Source organism: Staurois parvus, unplaced genomic scaffold, assembly GCF_062004578.1.
Source record: "Staurois parvus isolate SC_StPar_1 unplaced genomic scaffold, SC_StPar_1.0 ptg002498l, whole genome shotgun sequence".
In the NCBI taxonomy this organism is placed as follows: domain Eukaryota; kingdom Metazoa; phylum Chordata; class Amphibia; order Anura; family Ranidae; genus Staurois; species Staurois parvus.
The window spans coordinates 59,764-82,168 of NW_028320294.1; the positions used below are offsets into that span (position 1 = coordinate 59,764).

The window sequence follows — 22,405 nt, forward strand, 5'->3', positions numbered from 1 at the left end:
GTTTGTGTCTTTGCCCCTCCCACAATGGGGAGATTTCCTGCAGTAGTTTGTGTCTCTGCCCCTCCCACAATTGGGAGATTTCTCCGCAGTAGTTTGTGTCTCTGCCCCTCCCACAATGGGGAGATTTCCCGGCAGTAGTTTGGGGTCAGTGACACCATCAGTTGGCTTTGTCACCATGGCAGTGGGTAGGTGGACCTGGAGTTTCTGGTGGGGAGGGATGTAAGAAGCAGATGTGACTGATGTGGCCAGAAAACCACCAAGACCTGTCCTGTGTCCTGTGGCTGGAGAGGTGTGGGAGGACAAATGGTTGTCAGGGCTGAGCGCGCTCAGTGATACCTTTGATGATGTCAGGCCTCTTTGAAGATGCAAATCAATGGCTTTTATGGGGGAGAGTTGTTGTCACATTGTCACCCGGCCATTCACAGGAGGCTGGTTACTGCCAAATGAGGTCAGAGACCGGGCCTGCCAGGAGCAATAAAGGCTGGAGACCCTCTGGGGGGGTTAACCCCTTCTCTACCAGTACATACCACTACAGAGGAGGGGCTAACCCCTTCTTCCCTACCTCTAAGTACCTCTATGGGGGGGTTAACCCCTTCTCTACCAGTACATACCACTACAGAGGAGGGGCTAACCCCTTCCCTACCTCTAAGTACCTCAATTGTGAGGGGGGGGGGGCTAACCCCTTCCCTAACTTTACATACCTCTATGGGGGGGTTAACCCCTTGCCTACCACTATATACCACTACAGACGGGGGGGGGGGGCTAACCTCTTCCCTACCCTACCATACCACTATGGGGGGGGGTTAACTCATTCCCTACCTGTACATATCACTATAGAGGGGGGGGGGCTAACCCCTTCCCTACCGCTACATACCAATATAGACGAGGGGGGGGGGGCTAACCTCTTCCCTACTGCTACATACCACTATAGATGGGGGGGGCTAACCCCTTCCTTACCGCTAGATACCACTATAGAGGGGGTTAACTCCTTCCTTACCAGTACATATCCCTATAGAGGGGGGGGGGCTAACCCCTTCCCTACCGCTACATACCACTATAGAGGGGGGGCGGGCTAACCCCTTCCCTACCGGTACATACCACTACAGAGGGGGGGCTAACCCCATCCCTACCACTACATACCACTACAGAGGGGGGCTAACCCCATCCCTACCACTACATGGCACTACAGAGGGGGGGCTAACCCCTTCCCAGCCAGTACATACCGCTATGGGGGGGGGGAATTAACCCCTTACCTAAAAGTATATACCTCTAGAGAGAGAGACGTTAACCCCTTCCCTACCACTGTATGTCTCTATAGTGGAAGTTAACCCCTTACGTAAAGGTACATGCCCCTATGGAGTGTAGTTAACCCCTTTGCTACTGTTACCTCTATCTAGGGGGTAGTTAACCCCTTCCCTACCAGTCCATGCCCCTATAGAGAGTAACGTTAACCCCTTCCCTACTGCTACACGGCTCTACAGAGGGGAGACTCAACCCTTTCCTTACTGATAAATGCCTCTGTAGAGAGGAGAGTAACCCCTTCCATACCACTTTATACCTCTGTATAGGGGGTAGTTATCCCCATCCCAACTGGTACATGGCTCTATGGATGGGTGAGTTAACCCCTTCCCTCCTGATGCATGCCTCTACGGGGTGGGGGGTGAACCCCTTCCCTCCTGATACATGCCTCTATGGATGGGTGAGTTAACCCCTTCCCTCCTGATACATGCCTCTATGGATGGGTGAGTTAACCCCTTCCCTCCTGATACATGCCTCTATGGATGGGTGAGTTAACCCCTTCCCTCCTGATACATGCCTCTATAGATGGGTGAGTTAACCCCTTCCCTCCTGATGCATGCCTCTACGGGGTGGGGGGTGAACCCCTTCCCTCCTGATACATGCCTCTATGGATGGGTGAGTTAACCCCTTCCCTCCTGATACATGCCTCTATAGAGAGGGGAGTGTCATGGAAATTTTGTATTGTTGGTCGAACTTTAAATGTGTCATATATTCGTGTTATTCATATGTCTCTCGTGTGGCTTAATTAAAGCTCTGAAGGCTGCAATTGGGCCATGCGCATGTACAATGTATGTATTACAGTACTCAGCTTGGTAATGGATGAGATGGCAGATCTGCGCTTATAGACCGGCGTGTATACCACCACGGCATTCCATGCGAATGCTGCTGTCAGTAGACCGTGGGCCTGTATCCACATATCAGCAGCATGGTACCACGTGGGCTTCATAACGCAATGCGCAAGCGGTGTGAACTCCACGTGTAGGCTTGTGCATATCTTACAACCCATTACCAATCTGAACTGTATCTCGGATGGATGTGTTTTAATAAAGATCGTATCGGGCCCATCCAGGTACAGACTGATATTTTTAGGGAGTGCTTGTGCAGAGAATGGACATACCAATAGAAGCTAGTAGGACAGGAAATATGACCTCAGATGGCTCATAGGGGGGAAGGGGAGGAAGTCTGCTGACCTCAGAAGACTCATGGGGGAGGACCAGTGATAGATAATAGCAAAGGCTATGCTCCAATTGGAATGTATATCCTCTGTATAGGCAATCCCCATTGTATTGTTCGGTGGGAGGGATTGACTTTATTCATGTGGGGGGCATGTGTGTATTCTTAATAAAAACAGAGAGCTGAGCCTAAAGCCGGCCCTTATGTGGATTGCAACCAGCCTTAGAGTGTCGTGTGATCATTCTAGGGTAACGGAGCTCCATCACCCACAAATTCAACAGAACCAAAGTATTTGGATGGGCAGGAATCGTGTAGTTTGGCTGCAGTCGTGGTAAGCGAGATTCGCACAGCTTTATGGGGGATTTCTGCACATCCAACTGCGAGTACTCACGGTAAGGAGAAATTCGTTAAAGCGAATTTCCAAGACAGGGAGTTAACCTTTTCCCTCCTGATACATGCCTCTACGAGGTGGGGGGGGGGGGGGGTGAACCCCTTCCCTCCTGATACATGCCTCTACGAGGTGGGGGGGGGTGAACCCCTTCCCTCCTGATACATGCCTCTACGAGGTGGGGGGGGGAGTTAACCCCTTCCCTCTTGATACATGCCTCTACGGGGTGGGGGGGTGAACCCCTTCCCTACTGTTGCACGCCTCTACAGTGGGCAGAATTAACCGTTTTCTTACTGGTACATTCCGCTGTAGAGGGAAGTTTTAACCCCTTCCTTCCCGTACTCGCCTCTATAGGGGGGAAAGCTATCCCCTTTCCTACAATTACAGACCTCTATAGAGGGGAGACCTAACCCCTCTATGGGGGCAGTTAACTCAATCTCCCATTGGTACATGCCTCCTTTTGGGGCAGTTATTCCCTTCCCTACAGTTACATGCCTCCGAAGAGACAGTTACTAAGCTGTTGCTTCTGTGGAGGGAGTTAACCCTTTCCCCACCAGTACTTGCCTCTTTGGGGGCAGTAAATTCCTTCCGTGCAGTTAGTCTAGAGGGGGCAATTAACCCTTTTTCTACTGGTACGTGCCTCATTGGGGCAGTTAATCTCTTCCCTAGAGTTTCATGCCTCTTTTGGGGCCGGTAACCCTTTTCCTTCTGTTACATACCTCTTGTGGGTCGGGCAATCCCTTCCCTACAGTAGATGCCTGTATAGGGGCAGTTAACCCTTTCACTGCGGGTCATTGATCCTGTATATGGGATCTTTAACTCAATCAGGGCTGTACTTTGTTACACGAGCTAAAGGTCAGTCAGCTTCTGCCTGGAAGAAATACAAATGTTCAGTGTGGGGTTATTGTTACCGAAAGTGTACAAATGAAAATTGAAGTTAGAGTTCTTACAGGTACATTGTGAAATGAAAGAACATTTGCAACTTTTTCCCATGTTGATAAAGCTCTGATATTTTCTACTGCTGTACAGGCCGGTCACATCAGTCTCTGTCCACAGGAGCTTACACTCTAATGTCAACTCCCCCACAGTCACACACTATTATACATTTATATAGCTCTGACATATACCACAGCGCTGAACAGAGATCACTGAGCCAGTCCCATCAGTCTCTGTACCAAAGGAGCTTACACTCTAATGTCTCCTCCCCCGCAGTCCCATCAGTCTCTGTACCAAAGGAGCTTACACTCTAATGTCTCCTCCCCCGCAGTCCCATCAGTCTCTGTACCAGAGGAGCTTACACTCTAATGTCCCCTCCCCCACAGTCCCATCAGTCTCTGTACCAGAGGAGCTCACGCTCTAATGTCCCCTCCCCCACAGTCCCATCAGTCTCTGTACCAGAGGAGCTCACGCTCTAATGTCCCCTCCCCCACAGTCCCATCAGTCTGTGTACCAGAGGAGCTGACACTCTAGTGTCCCCTCCCCCACAGTCACATCAGTCTCTGTACCAGAGGAGCTTACACTAATGTCCCCTCCCCCACAGTCCCATCAGTCTCTGTACCAGAGGAGCTTACACTAATGTCACCTCCCCCACAGTCACATCAGTCTCTGTACAGAGGAGCTTACATTCTAATGTCCCATCCCCCGCAGTCCCATCAGTCTCTGTACCAGAGGAGCTTACGCTCTAATGTCCCCTCCCCTACAGTCACATCAGTCTCTGTCCACAGGAGCTTACACTCTAATGTCCCCTCCCCCACAGTCACATCAGTCTCTGTCCACAGGAGCTTACACTCTAATGTCCCCTCCCCCACAGTCATATCAGTCTCTGTACACAAGAGCTTACACTCTAATGTCAACTCCCCCCACAGTCACACACTATTATACATTTATATAGCTCTGACATATACCGCAGCGCTGAACAGAGATCACTGAGCCAGTCCCATCAGTCTCTGTACCAAAGGAGCTTACACTCTAATGTCTCCTCCCCCGCAGTCCCATCAGTCTCTGTACCAGAGGAGCTCACACTCTAATGTCCCCTCCCCCACAGTCACATCAGTCTCTGTACCAGAGGAGCTCACGCTCTAATGTCCCCTCCCCCACAGTCCCATCAGTCTGTGTACCAGAGGAGCTTACACTCTAATGTCCCCTCCCCCACGGTCACATCAGTCTCTGTACCAGAGGAGCTTACACTAATGTCACCTCCCCCACAGTCACATCAGTCTCTGTACAGAGGAGCTTACATTCTAATGTCCCATCCCCCGCAGTCCCATCAGTCTCTGTACCAGAGGAGCTTACGCTCTAATGTCCCCTCCCCCGCAGTCCCATCAGTCTCTGTACCAGAGGAGCTTACACTCTAATGCCCCCTCCCCCACAGTCCCATCAGTCTCTGTATTAGAGGAGCTTACACTCTAATGCCCCCTCCCCCACAGTCACATCAGTCTCTGTATCAGAGGAGCTTACACTCTAATGTCCCCTCCCCCACAGTCACATCAGTCTCTGTGCCAGAGGAGCTGACGCTCTAATGTCCCCTCCCCCCACAGTCCCATCAGTCTCTGTACCGGAGGAGCTTACACTCTAATGCCCCCTCCCCGGCAGTCACATCAGTCTCTGTATCAGAGGAGCTTATACTCTAATGTCCCCTCCCCTGCAGTCACATCAGTCTCTGTACCAGAGGAGCTTACACTCTAATGTCCCCTCCCCTGCAGTCACATCAGTCTCTGTACCAGAGGAGCTTACACTCTAATGTCCCCTCCCCCACAGTCCCATCAGTCTCTGTATCAGAGGAGCTTATACTCTAATGCCCCCTCCCCCACAGTCCCATCAGTCTCTGTACCAGAGGAGCTTACACTCTAATGTCCCCTCCCCCACAGTCCCATCAGTCTCTGTATCGGAGGAGCTTACACTCTAATGGTCTGACTTTCTTTTCTCTCCCAGATGTGAATGAGTGCCTGTCGAACAATGGGGGATGTCAGCAGACGTGTGTGAACACTTTGGGAAGCTATGAATGCCGCTGTAAAGATGGCTTCTTCCTCAGCGACAACCAGCATACGTGTATACATCGCTCTGAAGGTGAGAGGGGAAGGAAACTTGTAGATAGAACACTTCTGTCCTCAGGGGGGCGGCTATAAAGAAAAGTCCGCCTGGGTCGACCAGTTCAATGGCAACCCCCCCCTTCTACATTGCAGGGTATGGGGGGGGGGGGGGGCATCAGAGGCGTATTTACATCAAGGCATTTGCCTAGGGCGGCAATTTTTAGGGGGGCAGCACTGCCCCTGGAAAAAGGGACATATGCAACATGGGGACCAGGTGGGATCCGAGAGAGGCTGCGGGCTGCTTGATGGTGTATGCAGAGCCTGATTGTCGTTCCTGGGGATGTCCAGAGCTGGGGGGGGGGGAATCTGATTGCTGTGTTGCCTAGGGCAGCACAAAACCTAAATACAAGGCTGGGGGGCATATCATTAATTTTGGGGAGGCACTACCTTCTGATGAAGCTGATCACAGCCACTGACCACAAAGAGTAACTTTTGTCTACAACTTGTTGAACAGATTGAAAAATCTGTATTATTACAAAAAAAGACAACTAGTAACATTTTTAAAACCAGAAAAAAATGAGACAAAAAAATAAATAAATAACTTATTTTACCTAATTCCTTATTAGAACTTAAAACAATTATTTTGCAAAGAGTTGTCAGACATCCTCCTCCCCCCCCCACCGTACCCATCATAACTGCACACCTTGGGGCAGGTTTACATTGAAACAGGGTACCAGTATATCTTTGGGTTGGGGGAGAAAACCTGAAGGAGGGGGCAGAGACGAGACCAAATCTGTGGAAGGGGTTCATCAGGCTCCACCCACTACAGGAGCGGGTGGAGACAAGACCAAAGCGGTGGAAGGGGTCCATCAGGCTCCACCCAGTACAGGAGGAGGTGGAGACAAGACCAAAGCTGTGGAAGGGGTCCATCAGGTTCAACCCAGTACAAGAGCGGGTGGAGACAAGACCAAAGCGTGGAAGGGGTATCAGGCTCCACCCACTACAGGAGGGGGTGGAGACAAGTCCAAAGCTGTGGAAGGGGTCCATCAGGCTCCTCCCACTACAGGAGGGGTGGGGACAAGACCAGCCCCCTGCACAAAAGGAGAAAGCAAAGCTGTGGAAGGGGTCCAGCAGGCTCCACCCACTACAGGAGGGAATGGAGACAAGACCAAAGCTGTGGAAGGGATCCATCAGGCTCCACCCACTACAGGAGCAGGTGGAGACAAGACCAAAGCGTGGAAGGGGTATCAGGCTCCACCCACTACAGGAGGGGGGGAGACAAGACCAGCCCCCCTTCACAAGGGGAGAAAGCAAAGCTGTGGAAGGGGTCCTTCAGGTTCCATCCACTACAGGAGGGGGTGGAGACGAGACCAAAACTGTGGAAGGGGTCCATCAGGCTCCACCCACTACAGGAGGGGGTGGAAACGAGACCAAAGTTGTGGAAGGGGTCCATCAGGCTCCACCCACTACAGGAGGGGGTGGAGACAAGTCCAAAGCTGTGGAAAGGGTCCATCAAGCTCCACCCACTACAGGAGGGGGGGGAGACAAGACCAAAGCTGTGAAAGGGGTCCATCAGTCTCCACCCACTACAGGAGGGGGTGGAGACGAGACCAAAGCTGTGGAAGGGGTCCATCAGGCTCCTCCCACTACAGGAGGGGTGGGGACAAGACCAGCCCCCATTCACAAGGGGAGAAAGCAAAACTTTGGAAGGGGTCCATCAGGCTCCACCCACTACAGGAGGGGGCGGAGACATGACCAGTCTCCCTGCACAAGGAGAGAGAGCAGAGGTGTGGGAGAGGCCATCAGGCTCCACCCACTACAGGATTCCTGCAGAAAACTACAGGAGGGGGCGGAGACAAGACCAGTCCCCCTGCACAAGGAGAGAGGGCAGCAGTGAGCGGTCTTTATTCCAGGAAGTCTCCCCCTGTATGACTGCCGAGATCTGGGAGAAACACACAAAGATCACTGAGATTCCAGGAGAAGTCACATGACCGATGGATTTAGACGATTTTATCCCGGAGTTCCGCTTTAACCCGACTCTACACTATTTCAAATCTAAAAAATAGGTTTTGGATTTTAGATGAGATCCTCTCCTGATTTTTTTTTCCTCCATTGTCTTCTCTGGGACAAACTCCAAAATCTGACCTGCATCTCGTCGTCTTTCAAAAAGAGAGAAAAAAAAAAAAGTTGGATATTTGGTGCGGACATTTGTCTGAAATGTATTGAGCCTTCTATTCATTCTGCCGGTAAATAAGGTGTCGTTGAATACGTTCCCCTCATCCATTCGCCTTTCACCGATTGCCTGTTTTATGCGTGTTCAGTGAACTTTATCGCGCTACCTGCTAGTGAGAGGCCCCCTTCACCGCAAGCCTGACTGCGCCCAAAGAAATCGCTTTTTTTTTCTTCATTTTTGTTGGCTGAAAGGCGAAACAGTTAATTCTCTGAATGCTCCTTGGCGAGCCGATAGATCACATTACGCTGGCAAGCTTGGCCGTGTCACGGGAGCGGTGGCGTTAATGAGGCTAATTTGTGATCCCCCCCCCCCCCCATGGTCCTCGCCACAGGCGGTGATTGACAGCGGGATGGCCCGCGTTCCTTTTATGTCTTCTGCGTTTGCGGGGGATTCTGGAGTTTTTGTTTTGTGTGAAGTTCTCACTGTGGGAAAAAAAAGGATCAAAAAGCCAGCTGGGCAGAAGAATGGCAATGGGAGCGACCTCAGGTCCATTGTTTACGGAACAGGGGGTTGGGGGGGGGGGCGGATGGACTCTGGAACCTCGGTGTCAAAGGCTCTCCATTCCTACTAAGTGGCTAATTAAGATGTGATTGAAATTCACTTCGCTTTTCAGGACACACAGTTCTTTTAGGCTCCTTAAGTTGATTAGGCGCCCCTCCATTGCACCACAACAGCGGCCCGGCTAACAAAGCCGTGTTGTTTTAAGGCACGCTCGCACTTGTGAGGCTTCTCTTGTGTTTTTTAGCCAAGTTTACCAACTTTTTGCAGTTTTGTAATAGGCTTCATCTGGACCCACTGACCACTGATCTGCTATGTAGCAAAGGGCTGGACAAATCCCAGGATGCTCCCTAAAAACTACATCCGGCACCCAACTTTTGAGGTTTTTCTTAGTTGCTGTCAATGGAGCTGCTGACCCGGGAAATTCTGCTGGTTCCTGAAGTGGACAGACTGGCTCCTGAATTCCAAATGACATCTTTAGTCTCAGTTGAGCCAACGCTGACGTTCAACACTGAACGTCAGTGATGTCAGGCGGGTCTGTCTAAGACGTCATGGAGGTAGGTGGCCCGTGGGACCAGGCTTCGTATTTGACATCTTTGTGAGCTCTCATTATTTGTAGGGAGCAATGTAGGCTCCTCCAGTGGGCTAGTTGGAAGAAGCATGCATGGCATATAACATTTTTCTAGGTTACAAAGTTAGTCTGGCTGAAAAAAGACAAAAGTCCATCCAGTTATAGTCCTATACCCACAGCTGATCCAGAGGAGGACAAAAAAAACCCAGCAAAGCACGATCCAGTTTGCTACTGCTGGGAAAAAAATTCCTTCCTGATCCCCCGAGAGGCAATCGGATATTCCTGGGATCAACTTTCTCTATAAATGTTATATCCGGTTATATTCTGTGTATCCAAGAAAGAATCCAGGACTTTCCTACAGCAATCCACTGAGCTGGCCACAACCAACTCTTGGGGGAGTCTATTCCACATTCTCACAGCTCTCACTGTGAAGAAACCTTTCCGTGTTACGCATGCCACATGACAGTCTTCTGTGTTCCATTGGAAATATTGCATTCCCACCCTGGCTTGCATGCCTAAGGTTGCCTGTCCATGCTTTAGACGTTTTTGGTCCTCCATGATCCAAAATAGTCTGAATTGCCATAATGCAACCATCTTTTCGCTTTTCTAAAATGTCATGGAGGTAGGTGGCCCGTGGGACCAGGATTTGTATTAGTAACAGCCTAGTGAGCTCTCATTATTTGTAGGGAGCAATGTAGGCTCCTCCAGTGGGCTAGTTGGAAGGAGCATGCATGCCATATAACAGTCTTCTGGGTTCCACTGGAAATATTGCGTTCCCACCCTAGCTTGCATGCCTAAAGTTGCCTGTCCATGCATTAGACGTTTTTGGTTCTCCGTGATCCAAAATGGTCAGAATTGCCATTATGCAGCCATCTTTTCGTCTTTCTAAAATGTCATGGAGGTAGATGGACCATGGAACCAGACTTTATATTAGTAACAGCCTAGTGAGCTCTCCGTATTTGTAGGAAGCAGAGTTCCAATGGAGGGTCCTAGTCGAAGGGTGCACGCATGCCACATGACAATCTTCTGGGTTCCACTGGACATGATATTGCGTTCCCACCGTGGCTTGCATGCCTTAGGCTGCCTATCTCATCTTTAGAGTTTTTTGGTCCTCCATGATCCTAAAAAGGTCAGAATTTCCATTATGGAACCATCTTTTATGTCTGGATTCCTTTATATAGTCAACTTGGTAAGGAGGAGGAAGATGGTAGGTGGGCAAGCTTCTTACATAATGACATCTGCAGTCACAAGTGGGCCAACACTATTGCAGGAAGGAGGGCCAGAACCTGAATGTCAGTGATGTCAGGAGGGTCTTTCTAAAATGTCATGGATGTAGGTGGACCATGGGACCAGGCTTTGTAATTAACAGCCTAGTGAGCTCTCAGTATTTGTAGGGATCAGAGGTACAAGGGAGGGTCCTAGTTGGAGGGTGCACGCCTGCCACTTGGCAGTGTTCTGGGTTTCACCAGACATGATATTGTGTGACCACTGCGGCTTGCATGTCTTAGGCCTATACCTAGTTTAGAGTTTTTTGGTCCTCCATGACCTCAAAAGGTCCGAATTGACAGTTTTTGAACCATCTTTTATTTATGGATACCTTTATATAGTCAACTTGGTAAGGAGGAAGATGGTAGGTGGGCGAGTTTCTTACATAATGACATCTGCAGTGACAAGTGGGGCAACAATTGCAGGGGGTGGGGGCCAGAACCTGAATGTCAGTGATGTCAGGAGCCTCTATTTGAAATGTCATGGAGGGAGGTGGGCCATGGGCGCAGGCTTTGTAATTAACAGCCTATTGAGCTCTCAGTATTTGTGTACCGGCTCCTCCCCTTCAGTATTGCACAGGTGTACCGGCTCCTCCCCTTCAGTCTTGCACAGAGGGAGCTCCCTGTGCCTATGTTCCGGACATTAGTGAGCATGTTCGAGAGGGCCCCCATTGGGCACATTAAGGCCTTTCCACAATTGGGCCAAGGCTAGTATGGGGAGGAGGGTCGGAACCTGAATGTCAGTGATGTCAGGAGGGTCTGTCTGGAATGTCATAGAGGTAGGTGGGCCATGGGGTCGGGCTTTGTAATAAGCAGCCTAGCAAGCTCTCAGTATTTGTAGCGAGCAGGGAAGGCTCCTTCATTGGGCTAGTCGGAGAGTGCACACATGCCACACAGGCTCCATGTTCCCTTACCGCCCTGGCTTGCATGCCTTAGGTTGCTTATCCATGCTTTAGGCTTTTTTTGGTCCCTGTGCCTATGTTCCGGGCATTAGTGAGCATGTTCGAGAGAGCCCCCATTGGGCACCTTAAGGCCTTTCCACAAGTGAGGCAAGGCTAGTATGGAGGGGAATGTCAGTGATGTGAGGAGGGTCTCTCTGAAATGTCATGGAGGTAGGTGGGCCGGCTTCTCTTGTGTTTTTTATTTTTGCAGTTTTGTAATAGGCTTTATCTGGACTCACTGACTGCTGATCTGCTATGTAGCAAAGGGCTGGATCCCAGGATGCTCCCTAAAAACTATAGCTGGTGCCTAACGTTTGAGGTTTTTCTTAGTTGCTGTCAATAGAGCTGCTGACCCAGAATTCTGCTGGTCCCTGGAGTGGACAGACTGGCTCCTGAATTCCAAATGACATCTTCAGTCTCAATTGGGCCAACACTAGTGTCGGGAGGAGGGCTGGAACCTGAACAACAGTGATGTCAGGAGGGTCTTTCTAAAATGTCATGGAGGTAGGTGGGCCATTGGGTCCAACTGTAATGAACAGCCTAAGGAGCTCTCAGTATTTGTAGGGAGCAATGGAGGCTCCTCCAGTGGGCTAGTTGGGTCTACTTTGTAGGGAGAAAGGGGTACAAGGGAGGGTCCCAGTGGAGGCCAGTGGGTCCTGAACGTTGGAGGGTGCATGCAGTCCACATGACAGTCTTCTCAGTTCCGCTGGACATGATAGAGCCGGTGCCTATTTGTTGCTGTCAATGGAGCTGCTGCCCCAGAAAATTCTGCAGTTTCCTGGAGCAGACAAACTGGCTCCTGAATTCCAAATTACATCTTCAGTCTCAATTGGGCCAACACTAGTGTGGGGGGGGAGGGCTGAAACCTGAACAACAGTGATGTCAGGAGGGTCTTTCTAAAATGTCATGGAGGTAGGTGGGCCATTGGGTCCGACTTTGTAATGAACAGCCTAGGGAGCTCTCAGTATTTGTAGGGAGAAGGGGTACAAGGTGCCTAGGTTTTTATTTGTTGCTGTCAATGGAGCTGCTGCCCAAGAAAATTCTGCAGGTTCCTGGAGTGGACAAACTGGCTCCTGAATTCCAAATGCCATCTTCAGTCTCAATTGGGCCAACACTAGTGCGGGGAGGAGGGCTGGAACCTGAACGTCAGTGATGTCAGGAGGGTCTGTCTAAGACGTCATGGAGGTAGGTGGCCCATGGGCCCAGGCTTTGTATTTAACAGCCTAGTGAGCTCTCGGTATTTGTAGGGAGCAATGTAGGCTCCTCCAGTGGGCTAGTTGGGTCTACTGTTCCTCTGTCCCGTGTTGGAGCTGTCATGTTCTGATCATATTGCATGTAAAGGATTCCAATAAAGGATTTCATCCACCACATTGCTGTTTGTGCGGCCAGCCATTCTGTTCTTCCATGGCATGCGTGCCATATAACAGTCTTCTGGGTTCCACTGGAAATGCCGTGTCCCCACCCTGGCTTGCATGCCTAAGGTTGCCTATCCTTGCTTTAGACGTTTTTGGTCCTCCGTGATCCAAAAGGGTCAGAATTGCCGTTATGCAGCCATCTTTTATGTATGGATTACTTTTTTAGCCTCAACCCGGTAAGGTGGAGCTGCACGGCCATCATATTTTTAAGGTTTGAGTCGCTCTTTACTTTTGCAAACTCTTTGTTTTTCCTCTTTCAACGCGGCCCATGTTGGTGAAATATCGGGGATGGGGGTGTAATTCCTCTTAGTTTATCCTGAACAGGAAGAGTGCAGTTAAGGTTGGGGGGGGGGGGTCATATTATGATGGGGGGAGGGGGGTTTGTTTTCGTTCTGATAATATTATGGCAGCTTAATGTACTCGGCACGCACCATTGAGCAATGTAACCCTTCGAATGAGAGGGATTTGGATCCGATTACAAGGAGCCAGGACTGGCAATTTGCTGCAGGCCTTCCAGGGGTCGGAGGTCGCCCGGGTGGATGATGAAAAGGCCACATTAAGTGTAATTTAGAGGCTGAGATTGAGACGGATGGACCTGGCTGGAGGAGAGGAAATGAGGCCCAGGGAGGCCGAGCAGGTGAGGCTGTGGGGGTTCAGCTGGATTTTGTGGTTTTTACTGGATAAACATCACTGCGCCACCGAGATGCACGGAACCGCCTGGCCTCCGGTTTCATGCTCAGCGACGATCTCCCCAAAATACTGGGAACATGCTTTGCCGGTTCAATGGCCACTTCTTATAATTGAGGGCTGAAGGGGGATACAAAGCCAGAACTGTGTTTTCAATTCTGAAGAAAATAGAGAATACTTAGATCAGAGGTGGCCAACGTAGTGTATATACAAGTGTGGCCCCTAACATCACCAAAGGGCCACACATGTTCAGTGACTACAATGCTAGAGAAATTGTCAGAAACTGCAGATACACTACAAGAGATGGTCAGAGACTGCAGACATGATACAGGAGACGGTCAGAGACTGCAGACATGATACAGGAGATGGTCAGAGACTGCAGACATGATACAGGAGATGGTCAGAGACTGCAGACATAGTACAGGAGATGGTCAGAGACTGCAGACATGATACAGGAGATGGTCAGAGACTGCAGACATGATACAGGAGATGGTCAGAGACTGCAGACATGATACAGGAGATGGTCAGAGACTGCAGACATAGTACAGGAGATGGTCAGAGACTGCAGACATGATACAGGAGACGGTCAGAGACTGCAGACATGATACAGGAGATGGTCAGAGACTGCAGAAATAATACAGGAGATGGTCAGAGACTGCAGACATGATACAGGAGATGGTCAGAGACTGCAGACATGATACAGGAGATGGTCAGAGACTGCAGACATGATACAGGAGATGGTCAGAGACTGCAGACATGATACAGGAGATGGTCAGAGACTGCAGACATGCTACAGGAGATGGTCAGAGACTGTAGAAATGCTACAAGAGAGGGTCAGAGACTGCAGACATGCTACAGGAGATGGTCAGAGACTGCAGAAATAATACAGGAGATGGTCAGAGACTGCAGACATGATACAGGAGATGGTCAGAGACTGCAGACATGATACAGGAGATGGTCAGAGACTGCAGACATACTACAGGAGATGGTCAGAGACTGCAGACATGATACAGGAGATGGTCAGAGACTGCAGACATGATACAGGAGATGGTCAGAGACTGCAGAAATAATACAGGAGATGGTCAGAGACTGTAGAAATGCTACAGGAGATGGTCAGAGACTGCAGACATAATACAGGAGATGGTCAGAGACTGCAGACATAGTACAGGAGATGGTCAGAGACTGCAGACATGCTACAGGAGACGGTCAGAGACTGCAGACATGCTACAGGAGATGGTCAGAGACTGCAGACATGCTACAGGAGACGGTCAGAGACTGCAGACATGCTACAGGAGATGGTCAGAGACTGCAGACATGCTACAGGAGACGGTCAGAGACTGCAGACATGATACAGGAGACGGTCAGAGACTGCAGACATGATACAGGAGATGGTCAGAGACTGCAGACATGATACAGGAGATGGTTAGAGACTGCAGACATAGTACAGGAGATGGTCAGAGACTGTAGAAATGCTACAGGAGATGGTCAGAGACTGCAGACATGCTACAGGAGACGGTCAGAGACTGCAGACATGCTACAGGAGATGGTCAGAGACTGCAGACATGCTACAGGAGATGGTCAGAGACTGCAGACATGATACAGGAGATGGTCAGAGACTGCAGACATGATACAGGAGATGGTCAGAGACTGCAGACATGCTACAGGAGAGGATCCACCCACTACAGAAAACTACAGGAGGGGGCGGAGACAAGACCACTCCCCCTGCACAAGGAGAGAGGGCAGCAATGAGCGGTCTTTATTCCAGGAAGTCTCACCCTGGATTTCTGCTCAGATCTGGAGGAAATACACAAAGCTCCCCGTGATTCCAGGAGAAGTCACATGACCGATGGATTTAGACGATATCTACCTATCCCGGAGTTCATCTGTAATATAATTCGCTGCGGTTCAATGATGGCGAATATATTTTTGAGGCATGGTGTCCTCCATAGTGGCTCTGCTCTCCTCAGTCTGTCTGACCCCCCAACCCCGACCATCCCCTCGTATCGGAGACCTACAGATCCTCAACTTTCGACCTCCTGACTGCGAAGCCGAAGAAAACCGCGACAAAGCCCAGAGGCTTCCACCGGCCGCGCCAAGGTCTTTATTTTATAGGCTGTTAGAAGGGTGTCTTCAGTTTCACCATCAAATTCTTTTTTTTTTTTTCTCTCTCTCTCTTTTGCTCAGACTTGCTAAAAAGTCCTCCAGAGGGATTCTTTCACCACCCCGCGATATTAATATCCGAGTTCCCAGCTATACTTTCCCTGCGTCCTGCAGCCAACATCAACTTCCACGTTTCCCAGCTTGTCAAGCTGCGGTCGTCCCGTTTTCAGACGGTCAGCCGGTCCCGATGGTCGTCACGTAGTAGCAGCTTCTTAAATGTCCGTAAAATGGTTCCTAATACGTGGATCGGCTTTCCAGTTGGATCCGAACGATGATTCGAGGCAGAGAGTGGTGGTGGTGGGGGTGGGGGTGGGGGGGGACGGGGGATTGGAAGGGGGGGCAGTGCTAAGCCTGCAACCTAAGCAAGCCAATCTCCTAAAATCGACCTTACATTTATCCTGGCAGATGGAGAGTTGTGGATTTATTTCGGGGATTGGAGTCGAGGTTCTCACTGGCCTCTTATATATCAAAGAATAAAAAAGGATTCAACTTTCAGAAGAATTGCAGAAAAAGGATTGTATTGCTTTATGATCTGCAGAGGTGACCCAGAGTCCTCCAGCAGCGCAGAGTATTTCAGGAGAGGAGTTATAGAGGAAGGAGCGGAGTCCTCCAGCAGTGCAGAGTATTTCAGGAGAGGAGTTATAGAGGAAGGAGCGGAGTCCTCCAGCAGTGCAGAGTATTTCAGGAGAAGAGTTATAGAGGAAGGAGCGGAGTCCTCCAGCAGTGCAGAGTATTTCAGGAGAGGAGTTATAGAGGAAGGAGAGGAGTCCTCCAGCAGTGCAGAGTATTTCAGGAGAGGAGTTATAGAGGAAGGAGAGGAGTCCTCCAGCAGAGCAGAGTATTTCAGGAGAGGGTTATAGAGGAAGGAGCGGAGTCCTCCAGCAGAGCAGAGTATTTCAGGAGAGGAGTTATAGAGGAAGGAGCGGAGTCCTCCAGCAGAGCAGAGTATTTCAGGAGAGGGTTATAGAGGAAGGAGCGGAGTCCTCCAGCAGAGCAGAGTATTTCAGGAGAGGGTTATAGAGGAAGGAGCGGAGTCCTCCAGCAGTGCAGAGTATTTCAGGAGAGGAGAGTTATAGAGGAAGGAGCGGAGTCCTCCAGCAGAGCAGAGTATTTCAGGAGAGGAGTTATAGAGGAAGGAGCGGAGTCCTCCAGCAGAGGAGAGTATTTCAGGAGAGGAGAGTTATAGAGGAAGGAGCTGAGTCCTCCAGCAGAGCAGAGTATTTCAGGAGAGGAGAGTTATAGAGGAAGGAGAGGAGTCCTCCAGCAGAGCAGAGTATTTCAGGAGAGGGTTATAGAGGAAGGAGCGGAGTCCTCCAGCAGAGCAGAGTATTTCAGGAGAGGAGTTATAGAGGAAGGAGCGGAGTCCTCCAGCAGAGCAGAGTATTTCAGGAGAGGGTTATAGAGGAAGGAGCGGAGTCCTCCAGCAGAGCAGAGTATTTCAGGAGAGGAGTTATAGAGGAAGGAGAGGAGTCCTCCTGCAGTGCAGAGTATTTCAGGAGAGGGTTATAGAGGAAGGAGCGGAGTCCTCCAGCAGTGCAGAGTATTTCAGGAGAGGAGAGTTATAGAGGAAGGAGCGGAGTCCTCCAGCAGCGCAGAGTATTTCAGGAGAGGAGTTATAGAGGAAGGAGAGGAGTCCTCCAGCAGAGCAGAGTATTTCAGGAGAGGAGTTATAGAGGAAGGAGCGGAGTCCTCCAGCAGAGCAGAGTATTTCAGGAGAGGAGTTATAGAGGAAGGAGCGGAGTCCTCCAGCAGAGGAGAGTATTTCAGGAGAGGAGAGTTATAGAGGAAGGAGCTGAGTCCTCCAGCAGCGCAGAGTATTTCAGGAGAGGAGAGTTATAGAGGAAGGAGCGGAGTCCTCCAGCAGAGCAGAGTATTTCAGGAGAGGAGTTATAGAGGAAGGAGCGGAGTCCTCCAGCAGCGCAGAGTATTTCAGGAGAGGAGTTATAGAGGAAGGAGAGGAGTCCTCCTGCAGTGCAGAGTATTTCAGGAGAGGAGAGTTATAGAGGAAGGAGTGGAGTCCTCCAGCAGAGCAGAGTATTTCAGGAGAGGAGTTATAGAGGAAGGAGCGGAGTCCTCCAGCAGCGCAGAGTATTTCAGGAGAGGAGTTATAGAGGAAGGAGCGGAGTCCTCCAGCAGCGCAGAGTATTTCAGGAGAGGAGAGTTATAGAGGAAGGAGCGGAGTCCTCCAGCAGTGCAGAGTATTTCAGGAGAGGAGTTATAGAGGAAGGAGCGGAGTCCTCCGGCAATGCAGAGTATTTCTGGTTGCATAAGTGTGCACACCCTTCCACTAATCCTTTGTTGAAGTCCCTTTTGATGTGATTCCGGCACTCAGTCTTTTTGGGGAGGAGTCTATCAGCACAGCACATCTTGACTTGGCAATATTTGCCGGCTCTTCCTTGCAAAAACACTCCAAATCTGTCAGATTGCGCGTCATCTCCTGCACACAGCCCTCTTCAGATCACCCCACAGATCTTCCATCGGATTCAGGTCTGGGCTCTGGCTGGGCCATTCCAAAACTTTCATCTTCTGGTGAAGTCGTTCCTTTGTGGATTTGGATGGATGCTTTGGGTGGTTGTCATGCTGGAAGATGAAGTTCCTCTTCGTGTTCAGCTTTCTAGCAGAAGCCTGAAGGTTTTGTGCCGATATTGACCAGTTTTTGGACCTGTTTATAATTCCCTCTACCTTGACTAAGGCCCCAGTTCCAGCTGAAGAAAAACAGCCCCAAAGCATGATGCTGCCACCGCCATGCTTCACGGTGGGTATGGTGTTCTTTTGGTGATGGGAAGTGTTGTTTTTGGTGTCTTCGGACCAGAACACATTTTCCCCACATGCTTTTGGGAGACTTCAGATGTGTTTTTGCAAAATTTAGCGGGGCTTGGATGTTTTTCTTTGGAAGAAAAGGCTTCCATCTTCCACTCTACCCCATAGACCAGACATATGAGGAATACGGGAGATTGTTGTCACATGGACCACACAGCCAGGACTTGCCAGATATTCCTGCGGCTCCTTTCATGCTCCTGTAGGCCTCTTGGCCGCCTCCCAGACCAGTTTTCTTCTTCTCGCCTTTTCATCCATTTTGAAGGGACATCCAGTTCTTGGTGATGTCACTGTTGCTGATGTCACTGTTGGTGATGTCACTGTTGCACCATATTTTCTCCACTTGATGATGACTGTCTTCACTGTGTTCCATGGTATATCTAATGCCTTTGAAATCCTTCTGTACCCTTCTCCTGACCAGGGGCGGACTGACCATTTGGAAACTTGAGCACTGCCCGAGGGCCCGAGGTCAGTAGGGGGCCCCATGAGATGCCCCTGGTACCTTTTTCATAGGCTTTTTTGAGTTTGGGCAAGGACACAGGGGCCCCATGATCCCCTATTGTCCGGGGGCCCCATGAGTTGTCAGTCCGCCCCTGCTCCTGACTGATACCAAAATAGGGCTGGCTCACATCTTTTAACAGTGAGATCCCTCTGATGCTTTGTGGACTATGGCTTTTGCTGTAGGATGCGACTAAGAAAAATGTCAGGAAAGGCCGACTAGAACAGCTGAACTTTATCTGGGGTTATTCAGAGGCACTTTAAATGATGGCGGGTGTGTACTGACTCCTATTTAACATGATTGGCAATGTGATTGCTTCATTCTGAACACAGCTACATCTCCAGTTATAAGGGCGTGCACACTTATACAACCACATTAGTTTAGTTTTTTATGTTTACTTCCCCCCAAAAAAAGATTTCAGTTCTTTTTCAATTGATTTGTACAGTTTTCAGGTCACATTAAAGGTAGAAAAAGTTCTGAAATGATTTATCTTTGTCTGATTTTTTTTTTACATTACCCGGGGGGGGGTGAAGACTTTTTCTATCCACTGTATAACACGACACACTGCACAGATGTGAGCCGGCCCTCTTTTGGTATCCTTTGTCTCCCGTATTCCTCATGGCTGATCCTTGTGCTGTGTCTTTCAGAGGGCCTGAGCTGTATGAACCGGGAACATGGCTGTGCGCACATCTGCCGGGAGACACCAAGAGGAGGAGTAGCGTGTGAATGCCGGCCAGGATTTGAACTTGCCAAGAACCAGCGAGATTGTATCTGTAAGTTGCCAACAAAGAACCACAAATGGCTTTCCTGTCAGTTTTCCCCAAAAGGTGGGGGGGGGGGGGGCATTTCATAACAAATTGTATTTATTTTATTTATTTATTTATTTATTTCAGGTACTTATATATTATTATTATTATTATTGTATAAATGAAGATACACCCAGATGAGTTTTCATTCATTTCTAGACACCTGTAGAATGGATCTTACAGAAATCACTTAGAACACAATAGTGCTGGGGGCCCTGTGACCAGCTTAGAAATCTGCAGCTAAAAGCACAAAAAAAAGCATTTTAAATGGTTAATTGCAGCATGTTTGTTTCCTTTCCATAGAATATATTTGAATGACTTTCAATGTGCCCCTAAACTTGCTTTCTGACTGCCAGATAATAGATGGACTGTCACAGTGTTTATAAACATCGATCAGACAGGAGATAGAGAGATACAAAGTAACATTGTTTATAAACATCGATCAGACCGGAGATAGAGAGATACAAAGTAACATTGTTTATAAACATCGATCAGACCGGAGATAGAGAGATACAAAGTAACATTGTTTATAAACATCGATCAGACAGGAGATAGAGACATACAAAGTAACATTGTTTATAAACATCGATCAGACGGGAGATAGAGAGATACAAAGTAACATTGTTTATAAACATCTATCAGACGGGAGATAGAGAGATACAAAGTAACATTGTTTATAAACATCTATCAGACGGGAGATAGAGAGATACAAAGTAACATTGTTTATAAACATCGATCAGACGGGAGATAGAGAGATACAAAGTAACATTGTTTATAAACATCGATCAGACCGGAGATAGAGAGATACAAAGTAATATTGTTTATAAACATCGATCAGACGGGGATAGAGAGATACAAAGTAACATTGTTTATAAACATCGATCAGACGGGGATAGAGAGATACAAAGTAACATTGTTTATAAACATCGATCAGACGGGAGATGGAGAGATACAAAGTAACATTGTTTATAAACATCGATCAGACGGGAGATAGAGAGATACAAAGTAACATTGTTTATAAACATCGATCAGACCGGAGATAGAGAGATACAAAGTAACATTGTTTATAAACATCGACCAGATGGGAGATAGAGAGATACAAAGTAACATTGTTTATAAACATCGATCAGACGGGGATAGAGAGATACAAAGTAACATTGTTTATAAACATCTATCAGATGGGAGATAGAGAGATACAAAGTAACATTGTTTATAAACATCTATCAGATGGGAGATGGAGAGATACAAAGTAACATTGTTTATAAACATCGATCAGACGGGAGAGAGAGAGATACAAAGTAACATTGTTTATAAACATCGATCAGACGGGAGAGAGAGAGATACAAAGTAACATTGTTTATAAACATCTATCAGATGGGAGATGGAGAGATACAAAGTAACATTGTTTATAAACATCGATCAGACGGGAGAGAGAGAGATACAAAGTAACATTGTTTATAAACATCGATCAGACGGGGATAGAGAGATACAAAGTAACATTGTTTATAAACATCGATCAGACAGGAGATAGAGAGATACAAAGTAACATTGTTTATAAACATCGATCAGACGGGAGAGAGAGAGATACAAAGTAACATTGTTTATAAACATCGATCAGATGGGAGATAGAGAGATACAAAGTAACATTGTTTATAAACATCGATCAGACGGGAGAGAGAGATACAAAGTAACATTGTTTATAAACATCGATCAGACGGGAGAGAGAGATACAAAGTAACATTGTTTATAAACATCGATCAGACGGGAGATAGAGAGATACAAAGTAACATTGTTTATAAACATCGATCAGACGGGAGATAGAGGGATACAAAGTAACATTGTTTATAAACATCGATCAGACGGGAGATAGAGAGATACAAAGTAACATTGTTTATAAACATCGATCAGACGGGAGAGAGAGAGATACAAAGTAACATTGTTTATAAACATCGATCAGACGGGGATAGAGAGATACAAAGTAACATTGTTTATAAACATTGATCAGACGGGGATAGAGAGATACAAAGTAACATTGTTTATAAACATCGATCAGACGGGAGATGGAGAGATACAAAGTAACATTGTTTATAAACATCGATCAGACGGGGATAGAGAGATACAAAGTAACATTGTTTATAAACATGGATCAGACGGGAGATAGAGATACAAAGTAACATTGTTTATAAACATCAATCAGATGGGAGATACAAAGTAACATTGTTTGTATCAGGTTAGCCATCCCCAGAGTTCAGGTCTGAGGCCTGTCATGTTCTGCACTTTCATGGGTTAAATGTTTCTCGATCATGATGAGGAGTTCATAAATCTTGTGTTGAAATCCAGTTAGGACGGTTTTCTAACTCCCATCCAGCTGAGTAACAGATTTTTTTCCGGAGGCACAAACACGAACTGTATTAATTGCGGTGATTAAAAGGTTGATTTAGGAGACTTTGTGAAGCCAAATAAGAATTTTTCCGGAAAATCAGATCTGTGCCAAGAAAAAAAAGAGAAAACTTGGTAGAGGTTGAGCGGTTTGATCTGTCGCCCATGAACAGCCGCACTACGTCAGCTGCACTCCTGCCGGGGAGCGATCCGCTCCACTATTCCACTTTCAGGAGAAGTGGTTG

The 22,405-nt window shown here is 48.4% G+C and overlaps 1 protein-coding gene across 2 annotated transcripts in view; it reads left to right on the forward strand.

Moving 5' to 3' along the window:
- LOC149430720 (signal peptide, CUB and EGF-like domain-containing protein 2) overlaps positions 1 to 22,405 on the forward strand; it is a 71,978-nt gene that overhangs the window by 32,173 nt on the left and 17,400 nt on the right. Inside the window, exons 4-5 of one of the 2 annotated variants that reach the window (XM_089666058.1) lie at positions 5,792 to 5,926; positions 19,623 to 19,748. In XM_089666058.1, the coding sequence (XP_089522184.1) occupies positions 5,792 to 5,926; positions 19,623 to 19,748 (261 nt within the window). The remainder of the gene's footprint in view (positions 1 to 5,791; positions 5,927 to 19,622; positions 19,749 to 22,405) is intronic. The other variant, XM_089666059.1, reaches the window with a different exon arrangement.